The 12355-nt window shown below is 38.2% G+C and overlaps 2 protein-coding genes across 4 annotated transcripts in view; both read left to right on the top strand.

Annotated features, from left to right (window-relative positions):
* Positions 1–3525: 3525 nt before the first annotated feature.
* Positions 3526–6942, top strand: LOC113027863 (PI-PLC X domain-containing protein 1-like). Its single transcript, XM_026177687.1, has 7 exons — positions 3526–3758; positions 3877–3982; positions 5128–5252; positions 5347–5478; positions 5838–6002; positions 6145–6328; positions 6522–6942. Exons 2-7 carry the CDS (start codon positions 3877–3879, stop codon positions 6749–6751), a joined length of 942 nt encoding a protein of 313 aa, XP_026033472.1. The 5' UTR covers positions 3526–3758; the 3' UTR covers positions 6752–6942.
* A 394-nt stretch (positions 6943–7336) lies between these two features.
* spata20 (spermatogenesis associated 20) overlaps positions 7337–12355 on the top strand; it is a 54021-nt gene continuing 49002 nt past the window's right edge. The window contains exons 1-8 of one of the 3 annotated variants that reach the window (XM_026177292.1): positions 7337–7658; positions 9671–9799; positions 9890–9954; positions 10040–10194; positions 10287–10430; positions 10608–10809; positions 10926–11056; positions 12164–12268. In XM_026177292.1, coding sequence (XP_026033077.1) covers positions 7462–7658; positions 9671–9799; positions 9890–9954; positions 10040–10194; positions 10287–10430; positions 10608–10809; positions 10926–11056; positions 12164–12268 — 1128 coding nt within the window. In that variant the 5' untranslated portion in view covers positions 7337–7461. The other 2 variants (XM_026177294.1, XM_026177293.1) reach the window with 2 other exon arrangements.

Genomic DNA, 12355 nt, shown 5'->3' with positions numbered 1-12355 from the left:
CAGTGGATCCATCTGGATAAATTCAGGGTTCAGCTTCTTGCCCAAGAACACTTTGACATGCAGGTTACTGTGTATGAAACCACTGACCGCGGTGCTGTTTTCACATGTCTGTAGGAACAAATTTGTTTTTGTTTATTCTTATTGTATTTGTCGAAAGAGAACGAAACTCACAAACATGATCTGTGTGCCTGATTTAGGATCTAGGATGAAGTCATCCGTGGTGTAACTAAGGTGTTTAATGTTTTGGGGGCACATAATTATATAAAAACACTAATTATGGATTTAAGAATGGGCTCATGGTTATATAAAAATCTATTAAGAGTCAAATTCAGTGTAGATCATAATTTATTGTTGACGACCGCTTCAGATTGTTTTGGGCTTCTGCAGAGCGGCATTCAAGAGACCGTTTATGAACCACTGATTTATGGCTTTTTGTCCACTCCAGTCAGAGAGTTAAAAGTGTGTTGAAAGCATTTGTGATCTCATTGTATTTTCTAATGAATAATGATGGCATAAGGAGATTTTACCAGATTGCTTCACAACAAAACTTGAAAGACAGCTGACGTTATCCCCCTCAAAGCATATAAATGAGGTGCTCCTGGGGAGCAATAACTAATCTTCAGTTGGTTGACTGTGTCAGTTCATGTACACTCTCAAATCTAAAGTGATAAAGATTTAAGCTACAAGTGGAGCATTACTTTGGCAGGGTAAGTGCTATTCCCAAACACTTTTGACTTTTATGCCTGAGCTTAATTTGTTCATTTTTGCTTAATGTCACTGAATTTATAAGAGACTAAAAATGTTTTTTATAGATCTATGCAGAAAAAGGCAAAGGGAAAATAAATGCTTCAATGGCGGATTGTCACAAAGGCCATCTTCCTCTGTTTAAACTAGCCATGCTGAGTAAATAATAACAGTGCAGTTGTTTCCAACTGGTATTGTAATTGTTGTGTGAAAAACATGTGTCTCCAAAACAAAATTTTGGGGGTGAATGATATCAACTCATAAATGATGACCTTCTTTAATGAATATGAATGTCATACTATCAGCTCTGGGAGACATATTAGGGAGTAAAATGCTAATAATAGCATGCAAAGGCATTAATTTCACCCTCCGATCACTCAGCAATTACCCATTAGGAGTAAACTTAGACTGGGGCAGCTTGCTTACCAAGCTTACCTTACCATATTGACAGCATCACACATTTGCTGCACGTTTCAGCTACCATGATGTAAATATCTTACTCCACCACAACCCAAAGACCCAAATGCTCTTTCAGCATTCACATTATTGGTATGCAGAGCTTTGCAATAATTTATGTGTGATCAGTGTGATCACAGTTTCTAAGTAAAAGTACACAGAAAAAAAAAAAACAGAAAACAAAGTAAATATTTTTAATCAATTACATGTGGATGTTGCAAATGGTAGTGTTTAGGCTAAGGCTTCGGTGCTACAGGTGGCAACATGTGGACCCTGAGTGATGTCTTCCTCAAACAGTTTTATTCAATCTACAAAAGAGGCCAGAATATGTTGGGTCTGGCCAAGGCTAGATAATCAACCTGAAGTCAAGTCCTTGAAAAGCCTATAAATTTTTGTGTTATAGTCGGCTTTGCAACATCAAAAGTCTAATAAAAAAAAGTTAAATATTTTGTTTCTGTTTTGTGGTCATTGTTCATATAGAACAAAGCATTTCAAATCTGTCTTTTATAGGCTGCTAACACCTCATCTAAAATGCTTCCCAAATAGTAACCCCTCTATGCAAAACTTACATTTAACAGAATAACTTTATCTTAACTTGATTACTCCATAAACAGTGTTTATAGGGCTCCGGTGTATCTCTCCTCCAACCTGTTTCCTTTACAATAAATCTGTAGCCTACAACACAATACATTACACAAAACAGTAACTACTTTGCCCATATGTACCAATCTGATAGCTGTGGATGCTAAAAACATGATCTACCGGTAGCACAAGTTAAGGTGAGTCATGTCAACAGTAGGCTAGACTACTCGTCAAACCAGATGGCTTAAGAATGTCGCAGAGAACAATCTGTGTACAGACAAGAGAAAATATGTGATTTATTACGCATGAGTTCACTTTGTAATTTACAAGAGTGGAAATTAATGTTTGAATACATTTTAAGAATGGCCTCCTCCTCAGTGGTTTAACCCTGTTGACAGCTAGTTTCTCTTTTTAAGAACAGAGGTGGCCATCAGTGAGCAACGGTACGGCTTCATGCCTAGAATGAGCACTACAGATGTGATGTTAGCTTTGAGAGTGTTGATGGAGAAGTATAGAGAAGGTCAGGAGGAGTTGCACTAAGTCTTTTGTTATTCAGGGAAAGCATATGATAGGGTGTCAACGGCAAAACTGTGGTATTGCACGAGAAAGTCAGGAGTGGCAGAGAAGCACTATATGTGAGGGTGGCATAAGACTTTCAGTGTTAACAAGACAGTGATCTCGGTCAGAGAGAGATGGATTTAAGGCGGTGTGGGACAACATCAGGGATCTGCTCTGAGCCTTTACAGTAGCAACAGGTTGACTGATGAAATCAGGCAGAAGTCTCTGTAAACTATACTGTTTGCAGACGGCATTATGAAGATCATAATGCTGAGCCTGGAGAGATGGAGGCATGCTCTGGTGAGAAGAGGAATGAAAGTCAATAGAAGCAAGACAGAACATGTGTGTGAATGAGAGGGAGGCAGAAGCTTCAAGGAGTAGCTCTCTGAAGCTAAAGAAAAAACAGTGCTACTTCTCCAAGAAATAGTTTAGGTAAGACTAGGTTTTCTCTCTAATATAGTTTTTCTTAGCAGTGTTCAGCAAATATTTAGACATATATAGATCAAATTAATGGCAATAACAGGCCATTTGCCTGCCTGTCTAGCTAAAATAATTCAGATATTCTCATAAAGATCAATAAACAGCCTGCTGAGACAACAAGTGCCAAGCAGCCCTACTGAAATAATTTGCCTACATGATTTCAAAAAATAGAAAAGGATTATTACATTTAATAATGTGTGAATGCTGTTTCAATATTTTTGTCCTTGCTGTAGTCTAGCTAAACAAAAATCTCTCCGATTTGGACATAACATTGGGCGGCATTTGTCAAACTGACAGGAAAACCAAAGGAGACAGAGTACTGATTTGTATTAAAGATTCTTTTCAGGCTTCCTTCGTCACTTCAGCATGTCTATCAAAAAAATTTAAATATTGTTACTGATGTCTGTCCTGCAGGTAATGATCTCTTTTCTGAACAGTTTGTAATGGTACTCTTGATAAATATGCACCCTGCAAACCTTTTTAGTACAAAAAAGTGTTTCAGCCCTTGGTTTTTTTCTCAATAATTTCCAGAGATCTTATTGCTAGAGACATCGGTTAAACTTATCAACGAACTCATCAAACAAGTGCCTTAGTTTACTTTTTTGAGTGCAGACTGAAATCCACTACTGAAGTCTGCACTAATATCAGAATTAAAAGTGTAGTGAAAGCCTTTGTTTTTTTCCTAGTGAATACTGAGGGTATGAGGAAGCTTCATTGGGGCGTTATATCTTGTTGATCAAACATTCCTTGTTTTGATTGCATCCTTGCAAAACCGGTAAGACAGCTGACGTTTTAACTCTTACAACATAACAATGAAGTCCTTCTGAGGAGCAGTGACAAAGCTAAGCCTCTGATTGTCTGACTGTGTCAGTTTGTGTACACTGTCAAATCTGAAGGAATAACGAAGTAAACTACAGCTGGTGCATGACTTTGGCAGGGTAAGTGTTAATTCTTAAAACTTGTGACCTTTATGTTTGTGCTTAATGTGTTCACTGTTGCCTAGAACCACTGAATTTCTAAGAGACTCTCCCGTAAGTTTAAAAATGTTTTGTGTAGATGTCTGCAAAGAAAGGGAATATAAAGATCGCGAACTACACTGACTGGATGTCACAACTACCATCTGAACTTTGGACAATTCCTCTCTTCAAACTAGCCATACCAGGTAAATGTATACAGTGCAACTGTGTCCAACATCAAACACAGCATGTACAGTGTGTCAAATCGGACCATTTTGTTAACAGAAATACTTTTCTGCAATCTACACTGCAGATTTTTTTGGGGCACCTCCAATAGCATTTAGTGGTAGCATTTATTCAGTCAGAATTCAAACAAACAAAATGAATGAAAAAGGTTGTGGTTTCTGCTGCATTTGTTAATTAATTTGTTAATTATTTGCAAGAAATACAGTAGTTGTACTTGGCTAGTGCGGAGACTGTACCCAAATGGCAGTGTTGTGGAAATGACAGTCTTCACTAGTGGGGATAGTTACAAAGCTTTCTTCGTTATGAATTAGCGTTACATGTTTCTATTGAACATTTGAAGATAAAAAAAAAACAGAAACTCTTGTAGAGGACATAAAGTCAGAGATAGAAACGACAAGGAGCAGGTGCATCTAGTACAGGTAGAGCTGCCGCAAAACCCCACAGAGCTCAGCAGCCAGCGCAACAAATTTTGGATCCTTGGCTTTTAGTTAGCAGCTAGCATTAGCAGCACATGCATCCAATGTGAAAGGACCTTTAATTAACCTTTAACCTTTAAAGTAATAATGGTATTTCTAACCACTGATATACCACAACTTTATCCTTTCAACAGCTACTGAAATTTAGGGGACCTAGTTTCTATCGGATATTTATATAGAGATCTTCCAGCTTCAAACTGTATTACCCTTCAAGGACCTGCAGTTCAAAAAAGCACCCCTCCACAGCCAAACCCATCTGTTCTCTGATTGGATTGTTAAATTTGTGATTGACATGACAATGACCAATCAGATGAAAGGAAGAAAACTAGGGTCAAAATTTGTACTAGTAACTTGAAACTTGAGTGCAGAGTTTCACTTGTATGTTTTGGCTAAGTCCACACACAAATGTTTTTATGCACGCACAAATTCTTTTTACACATACAAATCCTGATTTACAAGTACAAAATATTTATGACCATAATTTGTGCCCATACACATTACATTTAAAAGAGGACTATAGAGCTACATGAGAAAAAAAATCCCATAAATACACCATAAAAAAACAACTCCCAAATCTGTACAGCATTTTAAAACAACATTGGTAAGGCATTTGTGTGTTTCATTCGTAGGAAGCCATGACTCTGTGAGTTATGATTTGGATGCCAGCTCTGCTATTATAGAGCCTGACAATCTAAAACGATTCAGCTGGATTTATTGCTTACGCAGAATAGTACGAACATGGGGAATGACCCAGGTAAGGGGAGTTTCTGACCTGCCGCTATCAAATTTATAGGTGAACGTAACAAACAGAGAATGGAATGTTTGACTGATGTTGGTTTTTATCACAGGAATACAACATCACAATGCAACTGGAAGCAGGAGTTCGCTACTTTGACTTGAGGATCGCTCGCAAACGTAATGACCACCATCCCACTAGGCTTTACTTTTACCATGGGCTGTACACAAGCACTGATGTTGAGGTAATAATAAGCATATTATGTAAAAGTACAAGACTATATATACAAAAGTACAAGACTAAAATATCAAATTTTTTGATATAAAAATAACTGAACTTTTAGCAGATTTTTTTTAACTTAAGAAGACCTTTACTAAGCTTTAGGCAAGACCTGTTTTAAAACTAGTTCAAGTTTTAAAATATGACCAAAGGTAAATAAACACAGGTGTTACTGATTTCCTTTATGAAGTGTCTGTTCTATTTTGGTAATTAGCCTTAGTTAATGTGATTTATAACACATGTGCTCACTTACTGTGTCATGAAGGAACCCTATAAAGAAGATTTCTTTTATCTAATGCCAGCTAATTTTCCCATTGAGTTCAGACTGTTCTCGGGGAAATACATGCCTGGACAGTGGCCCATCCTAAAGAAGTCATCATCCTGGCTTTTTCAAACTTCAATGGTTTTGAGAAAAACATTAAAGATAAACTTCACAACCATCTTATCGGCTTCATTAAGACCATGTTTGGAAGCACACTCGTCCCCCCGGTAGTGTACAGTTTTTCTTCTTTTTTTAAAAAATTTATTCATTTATTCTTAGATCAGTAGGTCAAATAAGTCTCATTGTTGAAGTACTTACTGTAACCTTTGCTTATAGTTTCAAAATAAGATATTCATTATCTTACAACAGGGCATCCCCACACTGCAGAACTGCTGGGACCAAGGCAAAAATGTCATAGTTTCATATGACTATCCAGCAAACTACCATCCTGAAATGTGGAAAAAAATAACTTATTACTACGCCAATAGCATGGACCGTGCACAAGTTAAATCAAAAATATCTGAAGCCTTGGGAAAGGAAAAGACTTCCAATTGTGAGTTTTCTCAACTATGCCATGTTATAAGTTATAGACAGCAAGACATTCATCTTTGGTGATCAAAAAACAATATTACTTGGGATGTAAATATCCAAAATAACATCTATTCAGAGAGAAAAAAGTTTTAAACAGCCAGGTTATACACAATATAATTTGAGATAATTACTAAGCTTCAACTTGTTCCCCACAGATTTCTTTGTATGTGGTTTGAACATGACTCTTCCAGCAGATCATAGGATACTCATCTACATCCTTCGTCTCTGCGACAGTTTCCCCAACGTTATTAGGAGGGGTCTGCCTAAGCTCCTGAAATGGCTGAAGCAGCAATCAGGTGTGAACATCGTTGCCTCAGACTTGGCAACTCGCAAGGACTTTGTGTCAACAGTTGTTGAGCTCAATTCTGCACTAATGAAACCATAACTGAAAAAGTATTGTGTTTCTTTAGTTTGAATATGACGGTGTGTGTGTGTTTTATTCTTTAAACCATAGATAACTCATCGGTTCATTGAAAAGATATAAATATTGTACAGTTACTAGAGGCTTAAATATTTTGCTTGTACATAAGTATTGTATTGCTTTTTTAAATAAACAATAAATTGTTTTTAAATTTTTATTTAATGTGTCAAATACAAAAACAAACACATTTTGTGTTGTATAAATTCAAGACTAATAACAATTAATAAAATAAAAAATGTGTAGAAAAATAAGCATATGAACAGGGTGTAATATTAAATTATAAGCCACATACACAAGGAGGTAGGAAAAAAGTGCAGATATATATTTTATCTCACATATCCAATGCAATGCGAAGATGGTTTATAATATATTAGAATTTGTGTTTTATTTCCTTTAGGTAATGTAAAGATTTTATATTTAATTTAAATTCGTTTACGAAAATAACAAACTTGGGAGAAGACGTTACTGCACAGTTTGTCATTTTTATTTTGTATCACCAAAACAAATACATTATCTCCTGTGATCCCCACTCCTGCTTTGTTGTCGCGCCTCCATCTGTCAAGTGAGGGTATTGCAAAAAAAAGTGTTTAACTCATGCCTGGAAGTTTTGACTGCTGTCTCTTCACAAACTAGCTAACGTTAGCTTGCTAAAGTGACGCACTTGGTGGATTAAGATGTTAAGACTAGCATGGCGTCGGTCGGCGTCCAAACATAGCCGCGCGGGACCTACATGCGTGTTAACTGCAGCTTATTCGGGAGCGTATAGTCCACAGCAGAAATCACAGGGTGACTTAAGGTGTTTCAGACAAATTCCCCACCCACCAAGCGACAGGTCACCGCTCCTCCATCCCCGGGCGGCCTGCTACCTCAGGTAACGCTGCCTCAGCTAATGTGTAGCTAATGCTAGCTGTACGTAAACACTGCTTTGACATTTTACAGCAAGCATAGCGGGCTTAGCATAAAAGTCACGACCTGTTGTATTATGATACGGTTGTTGCTTGTGGCACAATAGCACTAACGAGTGTCGAACCACACCATACTCCCATATAAAATCATTCATATTAATATGTCCCTAAGGCTAACTCGTGGCCAGAGACATTCCCCCGTAGGGGCAAACATTTGATTAAAATCATAATGCCACGCATTTTAATTCGGTGTAAGTACAAAGGCTGACAATATGTTTTGGTTTCTATTAACTGGTTAGCTTTTCTTGCTGGTTTCTTGGTAACTCATCGACCACCCTCCGCTAACGATGAAAATTCTAGCATTGTGCTTCTAAGTTACACGTGAAAAATCACGCACATATGTGCAGCTTTTCCACCCGAATTCAACAAAAATGACTCATAAAGTGAAAGCTGTTTGTTGACGTTTTCCGGGGTATGAACTTTTATTTTTTAGCTAAGTCATAATAAATTGGAGAATATTCAAATGGAATTCGCCACGGCTGCCAGTCTGGACTAACAGCTGCTTGACAGCTACTGCAGCTTTAATGAGCTGCTGAACAAGCTTGTACAGCCCCAGAAACGCTCAAGAATTGTAATTAGAAAAAATTAACCTATCAATATTAGTATATTATTTTATATATTCTTTTGTCGATATACTACACAGGGTATTGACAGTGTTTCTGTAAGGAACGGGTATGTATAGAGAAATTTGAACTGAATGTTGTAGCTGTATTTTTATCGTATTACTCAAGGGTAGTGTTGGTCAAGTTACTTGAAAAAAGTAATCAGTAATTAATTACTGATTACTCCCCCCAAAAAGTAATCCCGTTACTTTACTGATTACTTATTTTCAAAAGTAATTAATTACTTAGTTACTTAGTTACTTAGTTACTTTTTAAAAACACGATTTACAACCTGAAGAGGTGATAAAGTGATAGATCTTTCAGCCCAATTCTACTTTTTCTACATAATCCATCATACAAAATGTAATCAAATGGAAAAGTCTCTTTTTTTAACTTGTTTTATCAGTTTTAATCTTTTAACTTTATGCATCAAGCAAAACATTTACTTATATGCAACATTCTCTGACTTGAATAAATTAGTTTAACATTTAAACCTATTTTCTACACATTCCAGCACATAAAATAAAATATTCTTTGTGTTTTCACTCACTCTTTCAAACAGATGCAAGTAAAACACAGCAGAAAATAAATAAAGTCAAAGACTCAGCGGTCCTTTTGCTCTATTTTCACCTGTAAAGCAGGAGCAGGGTAGGCGGAGGGTTACCCTGGTGTAGGTGTGCTGCGGTCAGTTGAAGAATCCGCGCGAGTGTCTCTGTGAGTTTCCCATCACGTCGTAGCTACTCGGTGCTTGCTCGGAAGTTTAGGGGTTTTTTTCGCTGTAAAAAGAAGTTTTCTTCCCACGCACGATGGACGCTAATGTTTTTGTCACTTTTTATGGAATCAAACTCAAAGTAAGGTCAGTACTTCCACACTTTAAACGCTGCACGCTCATACTCTCTCCCGCACTCGATATATTATCCATTGTTGATCTGCACACAGCTGCTGTCACCAACGTCGCACTTGCTTACGTCACTGTCATGAGACATTCTCGCAAAAAAAATCACGGTTTTAGTAACGCAGTAACGCAGCGTTCCTACGGGAAAGTAACGGTAATCTAATTACCGATTTTGCAATAGTAATCCCTTACTTTACTCGTTACTTGAAAAAAGTTATCAGATTGCAGTAACGCGTTACTTGTAACGCGTTACTGCCCATCTCTGCTCAAGGGTAACACAATGACATCCTGGGGCTGGCTTAACATTGTGTAAGGTATTTAGTCACTGGATTTGGGCCCACACCGAGGCAGCAACATCAAGATTGCTCTGTTTTGCTAATAAGAATCAGGATCCACATTCATAAGCATCTTGTGTGTCCAGTCCATCTGTCTTCATGAGTATGGCGTCAGGGAGTGAAGGGCCATCATCCACTTCTCACAAACACTCCAACAGGTTAGCTAAGGAGAGGTCACCATACCTGCTACAACATGCGCACAACCCTGTCGACTGGTGAGTGCTTTTTAAACTTCAGATGGACATACTTTCTGAAAGCACGGCCAAATGCCACGTTTTGTTTTTCTTTTTTCCTTTTTTGGTCAGGTATCCATGGGGGAAGGATGCTTTTGACAAAGCAAAGAATGAAGACAAACCCATCTTTTTATCCGGTAAGAGTTAAAAAAAAATCTCCGAGACATAGATTACAGATATCTGGATCACTACATTAAGAATTTTCTTTTGCTTGACCTCCAGTGGGCTATTCCACATGCCATTGGTGCCATGTTATGGAGAGGGAGTCCTTCGAGGACGAGGAAATTGGCAAAATCCTTAGTGAAAACTTCATCTGCATCAAGCTAGACAGAGAAGAGAGGCCTGATGTGGATAAGGTCTACATGACCTTTGTGCAGGTTTGTATACATTTACATTTTCACATGAAAATCTCTTTCAGCTTCACTCTGCTAGTGCCCCTTTATAATTTTTGCCTGGGAATTATTTCCAGGCAACAAGTGGAGGTGGTGGTTGGCCTATGAGTGTGTGGTTGACTCCTGAACTTCGACCTTTCATTGGAGGCACCTACTTCCCTCCCAGAGACCGTGGAGGTAGGCCTGGGTTCAAGACGGTCCTCACCAGAATCATAGATCAGGTAGTAAAACTTCAAGAATTAGGGAACATTATTATATCAGATTTCATGCATTGTTAGTGGGGATGAAAAAAAGTCGTTAAAGAGATTTAAATTATATTTTTGTTTGTTCTCTTTACCCTCCTGTGCTGTCTCTGTGGAAGTGTATGAATGACATAAAGTATCACTTGTGTTCTAAAGTGGCAGAATAATCGTCCTGCTTTGGAGTCCAGTGGGGAGAGGATCATTGAGGCCCTGAAAAAAGGCACAACCATCACTGCAAACGCAGGCCAAAGTCCTCCACTGGCTCCAGACGTGGCTAATCGCTGCTTCCAGCAGCTCGCCCATTCCTATGAGGAAGAGTATGGAGGCTTTAGAGACGCTCCAAAGTTCCCCTCACCAGGTCGACATGAGCCCAAGTGGTCAGCTCTGTAGCTTTAAGGCCTGTAGAAAATTCTTTATTTGACTACCTGACAGCAAGTCTTTTCCTGTTTCTCTCTCTTGCCTATGCATCTGTAGTGAATCTGATGTTCCTCATGTCCTATTGGACTGTGAATCGCTCCACATCGGAAGGGGTCGAGGCTCTCCAGATGGCCTTGCACACGCTTCGCATGATGGCACTGGGAGGCATCCATGACCACATTGCACAGGTATAAACAAACCAAACTAGTGTTGTAATTCAGGGTTTTTCTTTCTTGTTGTTGTTTTTTTTTGTAACAGGATTATGAATGGCAAAGTATTGTAAAAAAATTGATATATGAATAAATATTAAACACAGAAAAACAAAATTCAAACCACCAGGTTGAGTGGTAAAGGTTCATGAAAAATAGGGAGTAAATTAACTGTCAGAAAAATGTATAAATTAACCCTAAATTCTGGCTGACAGGGCAGATGCTTTTAGTTCAGCTGATGCTCAGCTGATACAGTTTGTGACACTGGCAGCTGTCATATAGCTTGTCCCCACCATTTCTGCTGACTCTGCATGCTGCTTTGCAACCCAACTCTACCCTGGCTCAACCTTTTTCTAGCATAATTAATGCCACATCCAATGTCCTTGAGGCCTGCTCTGTTCTGTGAGGTCTGCAGCATAACGTACTATATACAAGTATCCATAACATAAAATATTAGAAGCCTCTCATGAAAAACATCCACAGGTCTCTTTCAATCCATTCCATTTTATGATCATTTTAAATTCACTAGTAGAAACTGGCATGTTTAAGTTTAGGTGTGTTTTAATAAAACGCTGTTTTTCCCACATCTGTCAGAACTCATCAAAAAAGCAAAGTCTTAAAAGGGCATTTGTGCTCGAACAGACAAGGATACCAAGACAACCTGGAAGTTTACCCAGAAAACCAAAATATGTTAGTGCTATTTTGTGCATGTGGTCAGTGATGCCCAACCCATCAAATCATACAGAATGCAGTGGCGAGTCATAGAGATGCATGACAGACTGAATCAAAACTGTAGAGGAAAGCTCTTACAAAGGGCATTTTGTACGGTTAGGACATTTTATTCATCAAGTAACAAGAAAATTAAATAAAAAGTTGTCAGAATGTTGTCAGAAGTGGTGCTTCTCTAATGTGCAAGCCTGGTTTGTTCATGTCAGACACAAAAACACACAGATGTACTCTTGGTCTCTTTAATATAATCGTGTTTTTAGTTCAAGTCAGATATACTTATGTTGTAGTACTGATACTTTCAACTAATTTTAGTGAGTAAAATTAAGCAGCCTCCCTCTTTATGTCTCTTTATCTCAGGGTTTTCATCGTTACTCCACAGACTCCTCCTGGCATGTTCCTCACTTTGAGAAGATGTTGTACGACCAGGCTCAGCTGGCTGTTGCCTACATAACAGCTTCCCAGGTGTGTGCAATTGTCTCTGTGTGGCTGTTTGTGTATCTGACAGTGTAATTAGCTCTGATCTTTCTCTCTTGTCTGCATAATTAATGT

The sequence above is a fragment of the Astatotilapia calliptera genome, chromosome 8, assembly GCF_900246225.1.
Source record: "Astatotilapia calliptera chromosome 8, fAstCal1.2, whole genome shotgun sequence".
Taxonomy (NCBI): Eukaryota; Metazoa; Chordata; class Actinopteri; order Cichliformes; family Cichlidae; genus Astatotilapia; species Astatotilapia calliptera.
Note: the sequence above shows the minus strand (reverse complement) of the source record. Positions and strands in the feature narration are given on the sequence as shown.